General features: G+C 28.7%; 1 protein-coding gene across 2 annotated transcripts in view; it reads left to right on the forward strand.

Annotated features, from left to right (window-relative positions):
* Positions 1-19,144, forward strand: part of LOC111628507 (transmembrane 9 superfamily member 4-like) — a 39,492-nt gene extending 20,348 nt beyond the window's left edge. The window contains exons 3-18 of one of the 2 annotated variants that reach the window (XM_023372309.1): positions 1,033-1,198; positions 3,420-3,522; positions 3,599-3,654; positions 6,401-6,442; positions 6,527-6,618; positions 6,694-6,846; positions 6,952-7,022; positions 7,532-7,664; positions 9,221-9,302; positions 11,534-11,609; positions 13,006-13,089; positions 13,154-13,329; positions 13,754-13,817; positions 14,465-14,584; positions 14,695-14,784; positions 18,249-19,144. In XM_023372309.1, the coding sequence (XP_023228077.1) occupies positions 1,033-1,198; positions 3,420-3,522; positions 3,599-3,654; positions 6,401-6,442; positions 6,527-6,618; positions 6,694-6,846; positions 6,952-7,022; positions 7,532-7,664; positions 9,221-9,302; positions 11,534-11,609; positions 13,006-13,089; positions 13,154-13,329; positions 13,754-13,817; positions 14,465-14,584; positions 14,695-14,784; positions 18,249-18,398 (1,658 nt within the window). In that variant the 3' untranslated portion in view covers positions 18,399-19,144. The remainder of the gene's footprint in view (positions 1-1,032; positions 1,199-3,419; positions 3,523-3,598; positions 3,655-6,400; positions 6,443-6,526; positions 6,619-6,693; positions 6,847-6,951; positions 7,023-7,531; positions 7,665-9,220; positions 9,303-11,533; positions 11,610-13,005; positions 13,090-13,153; positions 13,330-13,753; positions 13,818-14,464; positions 14,585-14,694; positions 14,785-18,248) is intronic. The other variant, XM_023372308.1, reaches the window with a different exon arrangement.
* The last annotated feature ends 1,052 nt before the right edge of the window (positions 19,145-20,196 follow it).

The raw sequence follows: 20,196 nt of genomic DNA on the forward strand, positions 1-20,196 counted from the left end.
AACAACTGGGGTTTGATCGGGGACCAGTCGGGTTATACCTACGTGTGGGTGCAAGATTCAGGGACATCTTTTGTTTGGGTCAGTTAGATGAGCAGGACGCCACCAGAGTCCAGTCCGACTGTTATAACCAACCAACTTAAAATTCTTTGTTAGATATTAAACAGGAATTTCGCAATTAGAGATCTTTACACTCTAAGATCATAACAGTTATAAAGAAGTGCTTTGTATCTGATTATCCTATAAATAGATCCTAAATTTTTCCTTTCCAAGTGTACTACACAAAATTTTGAAGTATTAAAAACTTTTTTGTCAAGTGAGTTAAAATTGTCATAAAAATTTCTGTTAAATTGGCTAAAATAATAAATTAATAATAATTTTAAACTACGGTTTTTTAATATATTAGTGTTTACAGCTTAGTATGACCATTGTCACGTTTTAATGCCCATCACAGCAAAATAGCTGAATGTAACCAAATATCCTACTCAGCTCTTTAAAATATTTAATGAATCATTAATGAATTTTGGTGCATCTGAAGATGGTCTATCATATTGGGTTCAAAATGTTAATGTTTGTTTAATAAACGTTTCTCTGCATCAGGTGTTTGATGATTCATTAAATAGCTGAATGTATTTTATTTAAAATTTTTAATTTTTCAAATAATTTATTGAGTGAAAGTATTCAATCATTTACATGAGATTTTAGATGTATAATAATATCTTTAATATGGTAATATTTTACATTTTTACTTTAATACGCTTTTTGTCTAATTTAAAATGTATTGGTGAGCTCTATAATGGCCTTTTTATTTCTAGATTTATCACACCATCATCAGACATAAGACTAACCTCAATATATCAATTTATTTGTAATAGTATGAGGAGGGAGTGTAAAATCCATACTATCACAAATAAATTGATATATTGAGGCTGATCTTATGTCTGATAATGGTGTGATAAGTCTAGAAATAAAAAGGCCATTATAGAGCTCACCAATACATTTTAATTTTTTTAATTGTTTAAAAAATTTATTTAGGCGAAGTACTTCGTGGCGATCGTATAGTCAATACACCTTACGAAGTTTACATGGCAGTTAACAGTGATTGTCGAGTGCTCTGCAACAAAGACAATTTAGTAACTTGGACAGAGAAACAATCCAGAACTGTTGCCCATCGTATTCAACATCAATATTCTGTCCATCTGTAAGTTATTTGTACTAATGAATTATTTTTAATCTAGTAAAATAATCACTATTTGAAAAAAATAGAAAAATTATGTAATAAGTTCTTACTATTTTAAAGCAACTGCTTATAAATCAAAAGCAAACAAAATATAATCAATCTTAGGGTCAGAATTTGGTATAAAATACTTTATTTAATAATTTTGATGGCATTTAAATGTAATAAATATGAATTTTCAACATTTTGATTGGCCAAACACTAAAAAAAATGCAAAGGAATAAAACTAGATTTATGTTTTTTTTTTTTTAATAATTGATGAAATTAAAAATTTAAAGAATCTTAAAGAATTAATTAACTTGTGGTTTTTAATGAAATGAAATAAATCGTGACACTCAACATCAAAAATATTATACACAATAGGTAGTTATTTTTTCTGATGTTAATGAATATAATCAGAAAAATAAAATTAAAACACATTAAAAGCTTTACACTGATACTTTTAAGAGTTTTCACATCTGTTATTCTCAGATAAATCCAAATATCAAATGACTCGTTACAGTTTGGAATTAATTACAGATCAGTTTGTAAAACTGAACATATGCAAGTATGTTAAGTATATTAATAAGCAAGTATTGAATAAATACACAAACATTGAAGTATATATAATTTTTAAATGATATTAAAATAATTTAAATGGCACTCAGGTAATCTTAATCAAAACTGAAACAAGAATACATGAAAATTTATAAATACAAATGAATGGTCTAAAGGAGGTAGGACACAGCTTAGCCAAAGACATCTAAACTAAAAATAACACCCAGCAGAACACAATAAAAGCTAAATCAAATAAGTAGCTTATAAAGGAATAGCCAATACTCAATGTTAGCTTGTCAACTAAAACAACATCAAAGATATGTAAAATGGCTAAACACACAACTGAGATAGCTAGAATAGTCGTATCATCTGTGTTTCAGTCTCTTTGGTTTCAACCAGAAATTATTCTACATATGGGAGGCATTATGCTTTGCCAGCAATGACTAGTGAAGCCATCCTAGATTAGAACTCAAGACATTGTATATTTCTTTATAAACTAATTAATTGAGGCCTAGGTTGCTTTTGTTGCATTCTGCCTGGTGGTATTTTTAATTTAGGTGACGCCATCTTTGACTTAGCTGTGCCTTTCTTGTTTTAGCACGTAAATTTCCAGGCATACTTGTTTCAGTTTTGGCTAAGACTGCTTGAGCACCTTTTAGATTATTGTAATTTTCTTTAAAAACTTATTTATATCTTAATGTTTGTGTATTTATTTGACATTTGTTTAAAATTATTTATACCTTAACATATCTGTATATATTCAGTTTTTCAAACTGATTTGTAATTAATTCCAAAGTGTAATAACCCATTCATTTCTTGAATGTATCTGAGGTTTATAGATATGAAAACTGTCAAAAGTACTAGTGTGAAACTTTTACTGTTTTAATTTTGTTGTTGTTTAGCATCAAAAAACAATGTTATTTATTATTTGAAATTGTTTATATAAGTATAAAAGAACTGTGCATCTCATAAAAAAACAAATCTTAATCAATCTCTTGTTGTTTGTACTTTTTAATAAATTATTTTATGACTGGCTAAGTTTTGAATATTTTTATAATATTGAAATAGTACAGTCAACCCCCCTATAACACTGTTGATAATTCCGTTTTATATGAATTCCATGTTGTACGAGTCACTTAGATTTTACAAATACATGTACCGGGCTGTGAACGGCTCATGTATTTGTAAAATCTAAGTGACTCGTACAACATGGAATTTATATAAAACGGAATTATCAACAGTGTTATAGGGGGTCGACTATATTAACACAAAAATTAGCTGTTTGTAAATGCAGTGAAACTTCTCTTATGCAATCATTCGAAATTACACAAAAAATGGTTGTTTTGGGAAGTAGTCTTCTAAAGCAAATATATTTTTTGACAGAATACAGTATTGTACTAACATAAACATATAAAAACTGTGATGTTGAAAATAAATACATCTTATTGACTTGCTAGCAATTATAAAGTAATGAGTGTAAAAAAGAATTATTTGCATCGTATGTACATTATAAATTATTCTGTACTGTACGATACAATACTCATCTTAGATGTAGAATAACAATAATTTTATATTTTAAATCATTAAAAATTGCATTAAAGAACATTTGAATTAATTAAACTAATGTATAAGATTGTTTTCATTACAGACTGGTCGATAATCTACCATGTGCGACAAAATTTGAAATGTTGGAAACTGGTCAACCCCAATATGAACATGGATATAAACTGGGTTTTGTAGAAGACGGAGTGGTAAAATATATTTTTCTTAATTAATACATTTTATAGTATACATATTTTAAATAATAATTATTTGTCGTTATTTCAGTCGTACATAAATAATCATCTAAAATTGATTTTAAAGTATCACGTTCAAACACCAGGGTAAGTTTATTTAAAAATGCTAGACTTCAAAGTTATTTTTATTTTAATCTCATATAATCTATTGTTAATATCTATAATCTTCTTCTACTTTTTAAAAGAAACATATTAATATTTGTTTTCTTTTTACATTATTAAAATTAAGTAAAGAATATATTTGGTAAGGAATATTAAATATATACACACTAAATACTGAAGGTCAGTTCCTGAAATAATGAACTTGAGTCTCAGGAATTTTTTTAAGATTTTAAAACTTGACAAAATATATTACATACATGTTTACAACTAACAGTTATTTTTTTTCTAGATCAGCATTTTTTAATCTTTTCACATCTACAGACCTGCAAAAACAGGAATAATATTTGATAAACTGGCAGAAGACTAAAGATAAATTTTCATAGATTTAAACTGCTTAGACATATATGACATACACAACTGTCATAACTGGTCATAACAATAAACTGATTACTGTGTATTGCAATGGTGTTGCTTTCCTTCACAAGTCAATCACTTGCTCTCGAGTTGAATGTGACTGCACTGCTATGGGAAGCAGTTTAATCACAATTCCTCTCATTAACCTGTCCTGTGTTATTCCTGACAATTCTTGGGGTCGTGACCTCAAGTGTTTGACCCGAGATATCTCGTTACAGTATCAGTACGTTTTTGGAACTAGATGTCACTAGTTGTTATAATTTTTATATTTATTATAATTTTTTAAAATATAAATTATAATTAATATTTAAAATATAAAATATACCAAATATAATTTTTACCAATACCAAAATATAATATTTTTGTTTTTATATTTATTAATATATCTATTTTGCTTGTGAAAAATAAAAAATAATTTCGGACGATAAAATAGCCACGATTACTTTTTTAAAAACACATAATTTTTGTTAGGCTTAATGTCGACAAAATTCAACATGGTGTCACAGGCAACGGAGAAAAATTTTAACATTGGATAGGTTAATGTGCATGTATTGCTTACATTAATTATTATAGTGTTAAACAATATTTTATCCTTACATATTTTTATCAGAATTTCAGGAAATATCACAGATAATGTAATTAAACATTATCCTAAACTTCCTCTATTTTTCTTTTCTGTACTTTTTCTTAAATTAGGTTGAAACTGAGATTATGGTATACATGTATGATTCATTTGAATTCCACTTAAAAAAAGATTATAATCAGTTTTTAGGCTAAAAAACATAGTAAGTTTACGAAAATTTTTAATAGACTGGCAGAATCCACAGACTGGTGCTGGTCCGCAAACTCAAAGTTGAAGAACGCTGTTCTTGGTGAATTAAAATTTTTATGTAAGCTACTGTGCATGCAAAAAGAACCCTAAGAGACTTTTGGCATGATTTTGACAACTGATTTTTTTTCACAGAATATTCTTAATGTAGCTCTCTAAAAGTTTACCATTTCATTCATAACATTTTTTTTAAAGTATTACCTTAAAAGAATATTATAGCAATGTAAGAGTAAACTCTAAAAATATTTCAAAATTTTAGAGTTTGTGATTTTTAAAACTAAAAATAACTTTATTTACAGAATCCTAATATGTATGTAATAATATGCAAAAGTCATTTTATAATCTTTTTTTCTTCATTTATATTAAAAAAATTTTAGTATTGGTCAGTTACATTTGTAATAACTTCAGAAAAAATATTTCAATAATTTTTGCTGAATATTATTGGCTGTCCTTAATGTTGTTCAAACAGACAAACCTAGTGGCAAGACCACATGGAAATATTGCGGAAGCAGTTTCTTTGCCATTCGTTTTACATTTTAGATCTTATTTTTATCTTAAAAACTATTTAATTGGATTTAATTTGTTGTAATTGTTTTGAAAATTCTGAACAGATTACAATTTCATATTCACCATTCATGGCTTTGGCCACTTGTTCAAAAATTTCATGACAATTTATCATTTCTTGTGCTGCTGTTTATATACAGGGTGGGAAAGAAAGTCCTTAACACCCCTGCTACAGAATATAAATGTATCCAAAGTTAATTCTCTCATATCAGGAACACATTAGATCAAGGGGAAACAGATTGATGTGTGTTACATGCACAGCCATCATCTTGAATGCAACTCTACAACTGTAAATGGGAATGGGGTCTTGTGACACATTATTTAGGGTCAGAATTTCACAAGGAATCAATTGCTGAAAGATTTGATCTACCTCAAAGGGTTAGAGTTATGCACATTACATGATGTGCTCAATGTATATTCTTTGAGTACATCCTATATTCTGAAGAAAGGATGTTAAGTGACTTTCTTTCCCACCCTGTATTATTTTTTTCCCATAGTAGAGAAATGTTAGTGATGATTTTAAGCTAAATATTTTATACACACAGAACAGATATATCAGTCTAAAGTTACTTTTAAAAATAAAACTAAGACAATTTCCAGTATTTTCCAGGAAATATTCAACAATGTCTTCCATTCCCAGGAAATTTCAGAAATCCTACTTTGCATTCATAATTGCAGACATTTAAACATTTAAGCTGCTGCAAAACAATTGGTTAAGTTTATACCATAGTGTAGTTGATTTAATGTTCTTTATTAGAAAATTTTTAAATACTTTTCTGCATTTTTATATTCTGTAATTCATTTTAAATTAATACAGATTGCTACAAAACTGAAACATCATAACAGCAATATCTTCAAAATAGAAAAATTTGAAATTTTAAACAGTAGTGGAATTATAATAAAAGTAAATTTCTTAATTTTTAGGGAGAATTACAGAGTGGTTGGATTCGAAGTCGAAACCAAAAGGTCAGTTTTGATTTTTAAATACTAAGAAATTTTTCAGTTGCAAATTTTAAGCTTATATTAAAAATATATTAAATCTATCTGTAGTGTCGACTATACCGAAATAAAACGAGATAAAGCAAACAATGCAAAATGTACCATTCCAGAAAGACCCAAGAGGCAATCAATTAATCTTCAAGGTTGATATTTATTTATTTATTTTCTTTTTAAGAAAGAAAATTTATTTAATAAGTGCTTGATGAATCTAATTTTAGGAGAAACAAAGTTGTTATTTACTTATGAAGTTAAATGGGAAGAAAGTAATATTCGATGGGCGTCGAGATGGGATATTTATCTTGCTATGAGTGATGTGCAGATCCATTGGTTTTCTATTATCAATTCAGTTGTGGTCGTCTTCTTTCTTTCAGGTAAACAACTAAATTTCAATTTAAATGTATAATGCAGTTTATAGTGAAAATGATAGATTAAACAAGTTTTTAAATGTAGAAAATAAATTTAATTTGATTTTATAGGAATATTGACGATGATCATTATAAGGACATTAAGACGAGATATTGCCAGATACAATAAAGATGACGATTTGGTAAGAGACTTTCTCAGATATTTAATTTATATATATTAATGTTTTAATTACATATTAATAAAAATGTTTTATAGTTTAAAAAGTATACAAATTAATGAAAAACAAAATGAAATAAATAAAATGTATAACAAATTACATTAAAACTGTTTCATATATTATCTTTGATTAAATTATAGTAGAATATAATTTCATCAAAATTTAAGTAGAATTAAATTTTCAAATTGTGTTTTGGCTGTAATTTAAGTCAGTTAAACAATGTAATTTGGCTGAAAAATAGGCAGTAAGCCACCATCTTGCACTAAGATTAATTATCAGAATTAATTTTGAAATTTAATTTAATAATATACAAAATTTTAAGACTAATATTTCTGATAATACNAAAAATGTTGTGTAATATGGTCTTATACAAAAACATGATAGTTGGCACGGATACCATATGTAAATTCTGTTATCTTAGCAATAATTACTCTGTAATTATTTTCTTAGATTAATATATATACTCTTTGTAGGAAGATGCCATGGAAGAAACAGGATGGAAATTAGTGCATGGTGATGTTTTTCGACCACCAAGGTATCCAAAATTATTTGCTGCTGTAATTGGAAGTGGAATTCAGATATTTTTTATGACTTTTGTTACAATATGTAAGTTATTTCTTAGTAAGAAAATTTAATATAATTTCTTTATTACAATAAAAACTATTGTGTACCTTGTAGGCTTGTAGTAATGTTAAAAATACATTCAGTATTTATTGCTAGCTTGTTTGCAATCTTTAACAAATGTGATAATAAATAGTAGCAAAAATTACTATTTATCATTATAATCATCTATTCGGAACAAAATATAATTCTCGAAGGAATTTATATACATTGATTTAAAAAAACTATTTTAACAATTATAAATTCAAAGAAATATTAACATCATCACTAAACTGGTTTACTAGTTGAAACCAAATGATGTGCGAAATTATTGGACTATATAATAGTTCGATAATGTGGCTCTTCATTTGGATTTAACTCGAGAAATATAAAATTCATAATGTTTAATAAATAAAATGTCCTGTATAATTTATTAACATAGCTTCCATTTAGCTATGTATGCTATTAATTTTATTTTCAAAATATTAATATGTTCTGAAATATGATGGAAAATTCATGAAAACATTTTGGTAGGTTTCTTGTATTATGGTATTTTACAATTTAACACTTACTTAAATTTGATTATAAATTCTTAATTTAAAAAATTACAGTTTTAGAAATAAATTTCAGAAGTTTGAAAAAATCATTAAACCATAAATGTTATACTTCAAGGGTTTCATAAAATTGGGCTATTGGTTTCATCACAGATGGCATCAGAATTTGTGAAAATGGAATTAATTTCACTTTTTAAAATGGAAACCTTCATTTTTTTATTGCATATTCTAATTCTATACAAAAAATAAATGACTGTTATCCAAAACATTTTTTCAAAGGAGAGACGTTTTATGCGGCAGCTACATCATGCGCACGAGTCCATGGATGTCTGTGATTTTCACTGAAAAAAGGATGAAAAATGCTAGAAAAGTTGTTAGGAAGCTACTATTATTTGTTGAAATCAAGATCGACATTATTCTTTATCACAAGCTTTATGGCTTTAACATGCTTTGGCACTAGTTTTGTATCAGTTCATTATTTGAACAAAAAGAATGATTAAACCAAATACAGTAATAGTTGCCTTCTAACAACTTTTCTAGCATTTTTCTTTCTTTTTTTTCAGTGAAATTCAAACATCCATTGATTCATACATGTATAATGTGACTGCTGAATAAAACTTTAAATGCCCATAACTTCTGATTAGTGCATCTTTCAAAAATATGTTTTATATAGGTTTGTTTATTTTTTACGTAGAATCAGAATATGCAATAAAAAGTGATGTTTTCGATTAAATGAAATGCACATTTTAAATATAAATTAGCTGCAGGACCTTTATTACTGCTTTGCTTAAAAAATTATAAATAAGTTTACTCCATAATTGTTTTTGAAATGAGAGAGTAGTTTATAGAACCCATTATAAAATTTTATAAATTCTTAAAATATATGAGTTGATACTCGTGCATTTATTTAATATAAATGTGATTCTTTGTTGATTTGGAGTTGGTAAATATGTAAATTTCACTAATAAACTATGAAAAATATTTCAGAAATAAAATTTAATTTTTCAGTTTTTGCTATGTTGGGAATGCTGTCTCCAGCATCTAGAGGAGCACTAATGACTGCTGCCATATTTTTATATGTTTTTATGGGGTAAGTTTATATATCATCACTAAAATATATTTTATACATTAAAATATTATAATCGTATTTGCCAAATACAGAGAACTTTTTTAACTTAAAAATCTGCAATTTGAATATTTTTTTAACTCGAAGAAAATAAACCACTTAGTAGGTCTCAATGGAATAGCATAAGGATTTAATGTCTCCAACTTACATTTTTTCCAAATTGAAGGTTTTTATAGTGTTTTAAGTTTTCAACCTCTATGACTCAAATTTTAATATTTATTCTATCCAAAGTGATCCTAATTATTAGATTGCCATGAAATTTTCAGTTAGTTGTATCTACTGCCCCAACACCCATTTGAGATAAAAATCCAGTCCAGATTAAGAGGACTTCTTGCTTATTTGAACAAAATCTACATGCAAAACTGTTAGATTCTATTAATTACATTGAAAATTTTGCTAAAAGACATTACATGAACTGTTTAAAATAAGAAAACTAGCAAAGATTCTTTATATAATGCAAGAGAGATAAAAAGATATAAATCTATTCAAAATTGTCATATTTTTTACTGTGTTATCTAATCAAATTGTCTGTAACTCAGTTTTTTCATGCCTCTTGGAACTTTGAGTTAGAGAAATATTACTGTTTATTTCATATAAACAAAATGCATTCTTGGTATTATATTTATACAGAATATAGTAGAGCATTTTCATTTGATTAAAATACACACTAAGATATAAATTTACACTCAATCTGTCAGTGATTCATATCAACAACTGCATTTCAGATATATTAACTGGATTTAGTTTCATCCATTTTGTCTTACCTTTTACATCAGGAGTCGCCAAAGTGGTCAATATCGACCCCCGGGGCTTGATTATCAAGCTTAAGCTAAGGATCAAGCTTATCCATCTCACTGATTGTCAGTTACAAAAATTATTATTAACAAATATACAATACAGTAGAGCCTCGAAAACTCGGCACTCCGGATAACTCGGCCACACCCTGGCAGGGCAAAAAATCCTTAGTTAATTAATTTTCATGATAAAGACAGCTTTATGCCTCATAAAGTATTTTTCTGAGGTCTGTCTTATGAAGTAAATTACTGTACACAGTGTATTCATTAATTTTCATTTTCATGTAGTAAAGGCTCTATGCCTTCATAAAAGATGTACTTTTCCTTTGTTTAAGGGTATTTGGGCAGTTTATTCTCTGTTGTATTCTCAAGTAAACAATACATACAAGTACAGTACAGCATTTTCTGAGGAAACACTCATACTTATTTTTTTTAACCCCAATCCCGATAACCCGGCATTTTCACAAACTCGGCCATCCTTCGGTCCACATTAGTCCGAGTTTTCGAGGCTCTACTGTAAATGAAAAAAAATGCAAAATTAAAAGAAAGGTATTAAAATAGTAAGTACTTTGTTTTGCTTGTAACATAAACTTTTTGGTGGAGGTCAATGTGAGGTTTTGAAAACTTGTAGGGGGGTCAACAATCAAAAAAGCTTGGTGACCCTTGTTTTACATAATAATTTCCTGCTTGCTTATAGTTTCTTTGAAGATTGGCAAAATTTATAGATAATGTAAGAAACTTCAGATAATTATTCTTAAAGACATCTGAAACTTTATTAAAAATATTATTTTGTCAAACAATTTTTTCTTTTGGAGTGCTACATATAATTGTATCATACAGAAATGGTAAATGGTATTAAACTACATTCTTTATTTTCACAACAACTAGGTTTCTCATATGGAATTTTAGAAATAGTCATTTCAAAATAATATGTTCATAGTATTGATTTTATCAATTCACATGCAGTTAGGCAGTTGCTTGTTGGAATCGGATTCAAACAGTTAAATGCAAACATACTTATGTGTATCTGATATACAATAAAATCAATGAGTTAATTTTAATAATAATTCATAATTGTTATATGTTGTACATCATTAATAGTAATGAAAATAAAACTATATTACAGTATTAAATGCATAGAAGTAATCACAAAAGTGTCTTCTTTTAAATCTTAAAATCCTTTTCACACTTTGGGAACTAACTGTCTTTACAGCGGAGTCGACCTTCCTAAAGACAGTAAGTTCCCGAAGTGCGAAAAGGACGTTAAGATTTAAAAGAAGACGCTTTTGGATTACTTCTACACATTTAATATTGTAATGTATGAATTTTGTCCTGACATATTTTAATTATAGTTTTTAAAGCTATATTAATTTAATTAATTTTCAATTTTATTTTGTATAGATTACTTGCTGGATATTTCTCTGCACGTCTTTATAAAACATTAAAGGGATTGCAATGGAGAAAGGCTGCATTTTTGGTAAAATATGATCTGTTTGAGATTTTCATTACTTTTTAATTAAATTTTAAGTGTTCACAGATTTATAATAAAGGAAAATGTAAAACTTTCATTTTTGAAAATAAAATCCTAAAGAAGTTTTCAACCTTCTTCAGTAAGAATTAGTGTGAATCAGAGTTGTAATTCATTAGATTACCATTTTTGATTGTTAACACACTAACTGAAGTTGCATATATGGAAAGCATTATAATGTGAACAGTTACTGAAAGAATTGCATTATAATTGTACTCAGTCTAAGAAAGGATGTAATTCTTTCATTATGGATCTATTATAGAACTGGACAAATACCAGATCATTAAGGTTTCTTAATTATTAAACAAGTTGTTTCAATGTCTGATGCTCATAAGATGCCATAAAAGTGAACAGTTTTTTTTTTTTTAATATAGCTTCTTTTCAATTAATAACATACTCGTTTAATGACTGTTCAGACTTAGACCAGTTCTCCCATGCAGGGAATCTGCTTTCTCAGTCTGAGTCTCAGGAATCCCCCTTTTTAATTGTAATCCCAGTTGATCAGGATTTGGTAACTAAAATATTAATCTGAATATCTTTTTTCTATGAATGAACTTTAATTTCTTGGTATATCATTTTTATAATTTTGTGCTGATTGTATTTTTATGTTCTGTAATATGTAAATAAAAACAAAGTTATCAAGTTGGAGTTCTTTTAGATCTTTTCTTTATCCAGAAAAAAATTTTTAAATAATGATTAAGCTTCTTATTTATTGACCAGTTCACTTAATGTCTTAGTCATAGGAACTGTTGTGAAGTAAGGAATGCCTGTATAATAAATAGTTGATGATCTAACTTTATATGCTATCATAATCATGTTGCAGGTTTTGTCACTTCAAGTCTTTTCGATATTTTAACTCTCTGAGGGATTGTTAACTTTGTTCACTTCCTCTTGCCAGCAACATCTTGTTTACTTACAATGAGATGATTGTAAGTCAATATAATAATTTATTAAGTTCAATAAAGTTTAGATAACACAATATAAAATTGTGGAATCACTGTACGTGTTGGATTTTAGTGAAGAACGGGATATTTAGTAATGAGAATTCAAAATGCTTGGAATGAGAACATTAGTTTCACAGAAGAAAAATTCTCTAATATTTATTGATTTTTGCATATTGGGATGAAATGCATTAACTTTCCTATCTTTCATCTTAAATATGTTTTAAATCTCTACAACTATGCTAATGTCAAAACATCCAGACTAGTGGGCAATCTGAATGTATAATTGTTTTTGTCAATTAACAAGTATTCCAAAGGTTTTGGTTTGAAGCAATTCTACTGTAATTAAACTAACAGAATTATTATTTTAAATTATATAAACATTTATTTATTTTTTATTTCAGACAGCAACCCTGTATCCTGGTATTGTGTTTGGAACATGTTTCTTCCTAAATTTTTTCATATGGGGAAAACAGTCTTCTGGAGCAGTATGTATATGAAGATTTACTACTGATGTCATTACCATATAATGACAATCAATATTTTTCTCAGGTTCCATTTACAACGATGTTAGCCCTACTCTGCATGTGGTTCGGAATTTCTCTACCTTTAGTTTATCTCGGATATTATTTCGGTTACCGTAAATATCCATACGAACATCCGGTGCGAACAAATCAGATTCCTAGACAAGTTCCAGAACAAGTTTGGTATATGAATCCTATTTTGTGGTAAGTTTGAGTTTTTTGTTGATAATTTTAACTCTATATTGAAAATATACTGTTTTTACACACAAAACAAAATTTAAGATGAAATTATTAAGCCAAATGACCACCAGATTACATTGGACTATTTTCCACAATTATATTTAATTTTTAAAAATTTATCACTAGAGGGAGAAATTAATTAAATATAATTGCGGAAAAGTAGCCAGATGTAATCTGGCGGTCATGGCTTATTACAAATTTATCAGGTTTTGTGATGTTTGTTTATGAAATTATTAAATTTATGTAAAGCTAAAACATGGATAATATCAAGAAATTACATTTTTGTAACAATAATTTCAAAAAATGTTAAAAACTTTTCGTAATATTTGAAAATTCGTAGTTTAATAACTTTTTGAGAAAGTTTTTCATTATAAAATTTATTCCTTAGCACTCTTATGGCTGGGATACTACCATTTGGAGCAATGTTTATAGAATTATTCTTCATATTCACAGTAAGAAATTTTTTAAGTTTTTATAAAGATGAAAATTATTATTTTTCAATGCTAACTAATTATCAAAAATTAAATCTGATTTTGAGATCTGATACTACTGATTTTCTGGCATCTCTCTTAATCCAGACAGAATTATAAGGTGGCAATTAAAATTTCCACAACTGCCAGACTTGTTCACCAAATGGCCAGAGATGGCATGCATTTGTGCAAATTTGCTCAGATTTTCTACAGTCAGTCAACCTTGTATTCTTGCAATTTTTAGTTCATTTTACTTACATTTAAACATACATATGGTTTCACAAAAAAGATGCATTAGTAGTATTAAATGTATACACCAGTCCACATTTAATGTACATTTAATTTAAGTTTCTAGCACACCATAATCCTTTGGAAATGTGAAGGCATATGATTAGTGGTCCTTGATGTACTGTTAAGTTGTTACATAACCTCAGTCAATCTGGCAAAACCATTAATCCAGAATGGCTTTGGAACTGAGCATGCCGGAAAATTGGTAGTCAACATAATTTAAAATTTGAAACAGAATAATTTCCTTTTACTTTGTTTTAATATGCCTTATGGTAATTTATAAGTTCAAGCATTTCTTAAATTTTTTCAGATAATTTAAAATGTTTTTTGTATACTTTCAGGCAATCTGGGAAAATCAATTTTATTATTTATTTGGCTTCTTATTCTTAGTTTTCATTATCCTCATTATATCTTGTTCCCAAATATCAATAGTAATGGTGTATTTCCAGCTATGTGGCGAGGTATATATTTTTTCTTTTTTACACTAATTTAAAATAAATTAGTTCAATAATCATACATTTCTAGCATCCAACATGTATTATGGAGTAAATAATGTTTTAAACGTTTTTAGGATTATCGCTGGTGGTGGCGATCTTTTATCGTGTCCGGAGGTTCTGCCGTTTATGTGTTTGCCTATGCCATTTTCTATTTTATTACTAAGGTATTCTGTCTGTTTAATTATATAGAAAAATTATTTATGTATCAATATTTCTTTTAGTTTAGCAGAATTAATAATTTAATTAACAAATAGAAAGTTTGAGAAAAAAACTAAGGCTGCTTTTGTGCTACTAGGCAACAATGACAAAAATCTGTTTTGTTTTTTTTTTTTTAGTTTGTCTTTGTCTATAAAGCATTCATACTAATTGTTACCTTTGCATTTTTGACACTGTCTCTCATTGCTCTAATGCCTTGGTTAAGATTTGTCATCTAATCTTTGTTGCAATGTATTGACCAAATGGCACAAACTCTTCATAATTCCCTACAATAACTAAGAGAACGGAGGAAACTCTCATCAAACAATTAAAAGACTTTATGATTTGGATAAAACTAGATACATTTAAGAAAATATAAAAGGAAATTTTTTTGAATTGCCTACTAAACACACAGAATTAACATTTTCAATTATTACTGTATTATTATTATTATATTGATAATAATCAATGTGGATTTGAGACAAAAATATTAATTCTTTAATGTGAAATAATTAATATTTTTGGCTTAAATTCATATTGTCAGCACATGTATAGAAATCTGGAGAATAGTGTGTGTTTGTGGGTGTAATGTAAATTGTTCATGTTTTAACAGTAGTATGTAATGGGCAATATGAATGCTTCAACAGTTAAGCAATGCTATAGAACATTGCCATTGCCAGTTATAATTTGTCGTTGTTGACTATGTAAACTCAGTCTAAGAGGCTGATTGCTTTGTTGTTATCAAATTAAAAATAGAAGAATGGCTTAATGTTTCCAAATACAAGGTTATACCTTTGAAGACTGGTCAATTTTAAAAATATTTTAAATGCAATCATTAAATTATCAATTGTCTTTCTTACAGTGAATAAATAATCAAAGAATCAAAGATAAACTATAATAATTTTGTTATGTTAACAGAATTATAATGAAGTAATAAATATTTAAAGCTGATTTTAAAAAATATTAACAGATAATAAGACAGGATTTTAAATTACATTGTTGATATATTTTTGGCTTGTCTCGTTTGATCGTCCAGTGATGCCTCTGCTAATTTTGCAACATTGAAAGGGATATTGCTGACAAGGCCCAAGAATAGGAGATCTAAACACAGAATTCTAAAATGTATTCATAAATTATATTATATTCTTTTGTCTCTAAAATTTATCCTTTTTTATTATTATTATTTTGTTCAAAACTGATCATAACAGGCCCATTTTTTCAGACATATTGAGCAAAAATTGTTAATTTAAAGAACTACAGTGGTGCCTCATATAACGTACATCTTGAATAACAGACACTGCAAACAACAGACTTTCCATTCAGCAGTTATGTGAGGTGAACAATGGACTTTCTGCGAACAAGTGCAAATGATGTTTTCACTTTTTTGCCATTGTCAATGAAAATCTGCTATTTTTATACTATATTAGTATTATTAGTATAACTAAAGTACAGAGCTCCCATTTAGCTTGCTTCCTTGTTTATTACGTACATCATCTCAGTGCAGGGTATTTACATTTATTTAAGTGTTGTGCAAATCATGGCTTCTAAAAAAACAGAAAAGTGATTTTAATTGAAACAAAGCAAGAAATCATCAGAAGGAGTGAAAGTTGACAAAAACTTCCTTGTCAAATGGGGAGAGGTTCAACAGTTTACCAACACTCATTATCCAAACAGAGCTGAGGCCAACAGGATCAATGATCTCTACATTGACACCCTTGTCCAGGCATGGCCAACATACGGCCTGCTGGCCAGATCCGGCCCCTCTAATGAATTTATGCAGCCCTTGACTAATCTTTGAATATTAGCTACTCAAGTCCAAATAGCTCAATGAAAAATTCTGATGCCTAAAAGAAAAAAAAGTCAACAACTCATTGTGCGTTTAGAGTTAACCCTCCATTACAAATCTCTTAAGTACAGCGTAAAATGTTGATAAAGTATGATAATGTGAAAAATGTATCTGTAATCTCTATGTGCAATTTAGTCACTACGGGGTGACTCCACAATGAGTTCTCGCACCACCTCAAAATCTTCCTAAGGCAGTCTCTGGTTCGGCCCGTGAAAAAAGTTCTCTTTCCAATTCGGCCCGGGGCAAAAACTGTTGTCCACCCCTGCCCTTGCCCGTCATTTCCAACAGGTGTTCAAGAAGAAGAGAGAAACAGACCACCTTGGACATGTTTTTCAAGAAGCCAACTGCCAAAAAACAAAGGATTGGAACAAGAGGAGTTGACCCTGCAAGCTCCAGTACCCTCTCCTGAATCTCACTCCAATTAAAAAACAATAAAAAGATGCAATGTGTAAAAAGTCTGTATCTGTATGAATGTGTGAAGAAAGTGATCCTCCACCTCTTCCTCACAACATTTGACTACCCGGCATAATTGGTGACTGCTCCATTTTCATTTTTTTTATGGTACAGTACAATTATTTTATGCTGCGAAACGAATAATATGTTTTAACATGTATTTCTACGGGAAAATGCATTTCGTATAACGGACTTTTCACTTAACGGACGTGCACCTGGAACGGATTAAGTATGTTATACGAGGCACCACTGTACTGTCAAAAAAAAAGAACTAGAACTATTAAACAAAAATAGGAGGAAATAAATAAATGTCACTTTTTTAAAATGAAAATTTCCAATATAATTCTGTTTGGTCCTGTACAAAATTACTGGTTAATACCCACTCTTTAACAAGTAGAAATTGAAGTGGACAATGTAACTTATAATAGTGCTGCTTCTATCAGTAAATTAAATTGGCATAAAATGTGGTTCTTGACATTGTATGCATGATGTTTGATTGTTGACCTAAGTGTATACACTGTGTATAACTGTGTGTATATATATACGCACACACAAATCCCTTGTATGTTGTCATATTACAGTGGCTTTTGGTTATGTGGGTTTATGGACTGCTTACCCTTACTCAAGTCACGGATGTGATGCACCATCCATGCCTTTGTTCTATTTCTTATCTTGTAAAAATCACATAGGTTTATGCCAAATATTTGTAATCTACTCTGTATGCAAAAAAATGAGTAATGCATAAAATATTTTTTCCTCTGGCTAAAAAAGCATAAAAATTGCATTTTAGGAAAATGACTGGATGAATCTGCAGAACTGCCAACTATACTGCATCCAAATACAGTCAATCATATGCATTTTCTTAAGCATTCACTCATTACATTTTTTTTCCTGCCAGTTTTCTCCGAATTCTTTTTTGATCATGTAACAATATTCAATAGATTTCATTGTGTACAGCCAGAAGTTCATAGTCATATTATTAATCCTTTTTGCAAATTTTAAGTAACATTTATTGGTGTATATATAATTCTATTAATTAATTAATCATTTGCACATATTTAAATATGCAAATAAATTTATTTAAAAAATATAAATTTCAGAATATTAATGGCAATCTTAATTTTTACTTTCTAGCTTGAAATCACAGAATTTGTCCCGACACTCTTGTATTTTGGTTACACACTGCTGATGGTACTCACGTTCTGGCTTCTGACGGGAACCATAGGTTTCTATGCCGCCTACGCCTTCGTTCGCAAGATATACGCAGCGGTGAAATTTGATTAAACATGGAGAATCCGCCTTTTTTTTTCACATGCGTACCTTTGCCGCACCGGGCTGTGCCTCGTGCTTCCAATAATTAATTGCAAGAAGACTCTTAGTAAAGGTTTCTTTTTCTCTCTCTATCTCTCTCTCTCTTTTTTTTAATTGTTTTGGATCAGAGTATGATTAGGCCTATTGTACATTACCAAGTATTAGAAGATTTTTGTGGATTTCTCATATTTCTTAACCATTAAAGAACATTTTGAGTTACATCATTGCACATATTTATCTTATTTAAGACGTCAGAAATTGGTAAGGATCGGAACAAAATATCCCAGAAAAGATTCTTGTGGTGGTGATGCAGACGTCTCTTATTTCCGAAATAATAATTTACAAGTTAGAATTTTAGAACGTAAAAATCCAAATGTGGTATTTAAAATCTAAGTTGACGTCGTGGACCAAAGCACTCCGAGTAATAATGCAAACTTCTTTTATATCCGAAAAACGACCTACGATTGGATAATTCACTTTAAAAAATGCTTTCCGTGACGTACGTCAGCCATTTGTAAACATCACGTTTTTTTCTTTTACATCAAATATGCTGTGAAGCGACTGCATCATTTTAAATTTGGCCTACAAAATTAAGTGTAACATATATTAATTTACATGCCAGTATCTCCAATATGTTAGTGTGTGAACGAGGATATAAATGATGTAAATAAGTGGCATACAATTTCGTTCCGTGCACGTGAAATAAAATTTATATAAATGTTTAACCACGTTCTAAAATTTTCATTCGACTTGCCACGTTGTAACGACGATTTATAATTTGTTTACCGGAAGCAAACATAATTTTAATGTACATAAATAAAACTTGCGTTTCTTTGTGCCGTTAATTACTTTACAGATTTTTTTAAACTTTGTTAATAAAGGTAACTGTCTAACCAATGACCGTAATTTTTTTTAATTTGTGAATTTATTTTAAAGGACATTCTCTGATGGAGAATTGTAAATTTTATGTACTTTTTCCGGACGAAATAAACACCAAAATTTTAAGAGAGTCTTGGTCTGTACGGTAGAAAGCTCATTTATCGTTAAACAAAATAAACTGTTTGCAATCTATGTGCAAGATCTGCAGACTTCCTTTGAGACTAATCTTGCAACGTTTTGATATTCCAAACAGATGCACTACTAAACAATTAATATATGTTAATTGTAAATGGAACAGTTTGCAATTTTTGTAACATTTTATACATCAAATTTCAAATTTATTAGAAGACTGTCTGTTGACAAGTCTTCGAATAAAGTTGCTAACAGGGAGTATCTTATTACACGTTTTAAATGGAAATCAACATAGAAGACAAAAATTTAAAACAGATTTGAATTAGCACACTTTTAAATGTGTTAATTCAAAGTTCTGTTCTAGGAATTAAGTTACAAAAATCCTTACAAATCTACATCTGCCATCTTAATTGCTTAACAGCTTTTGCTCATTTCGTCATGCAGAGTAAATGCGTCGTAAGCAATTCTCAGTAACAAAGTCAAGTTATTGAGATAAAAACATGAATACGACAAAAGAACTGACTTAAACAGTTCTGCAGTTTGTTAAATTATTATGTTTATGCAAAGATTAAAATCTCTAGACTATTCTTTAGATTAATTTTCATCTTCGATATTTGCCATGTTTATTTACTGTACAGTAGTGCATCAACGGTAATACACACATTGTCAACAATGTACATTGTAGATTCACAAATAAACCAAACTTTTCACAAGTGTCTGCAATTACAGCCATTGCTAGGCAATGTGAAAAGTTTGGTTC

The sequence above is a fragment of the Centruroides sculpturatus genome, unplaced genomic scaffold (genome assembly GCF_000671375.1).
Source record: "Centruroides sculpturatus isolate CEXI.00-Female unplaced genomic scaffold, Cexi_2.0 scaffold615, whole genome shotgun sequence".
Taxonomy (NCBI): Eukaryota; Metazoa; Arthropoda; class Arachnida; order Scorpiones; family Buthidae; genus Centruroides; species Centruroides sculpturatus.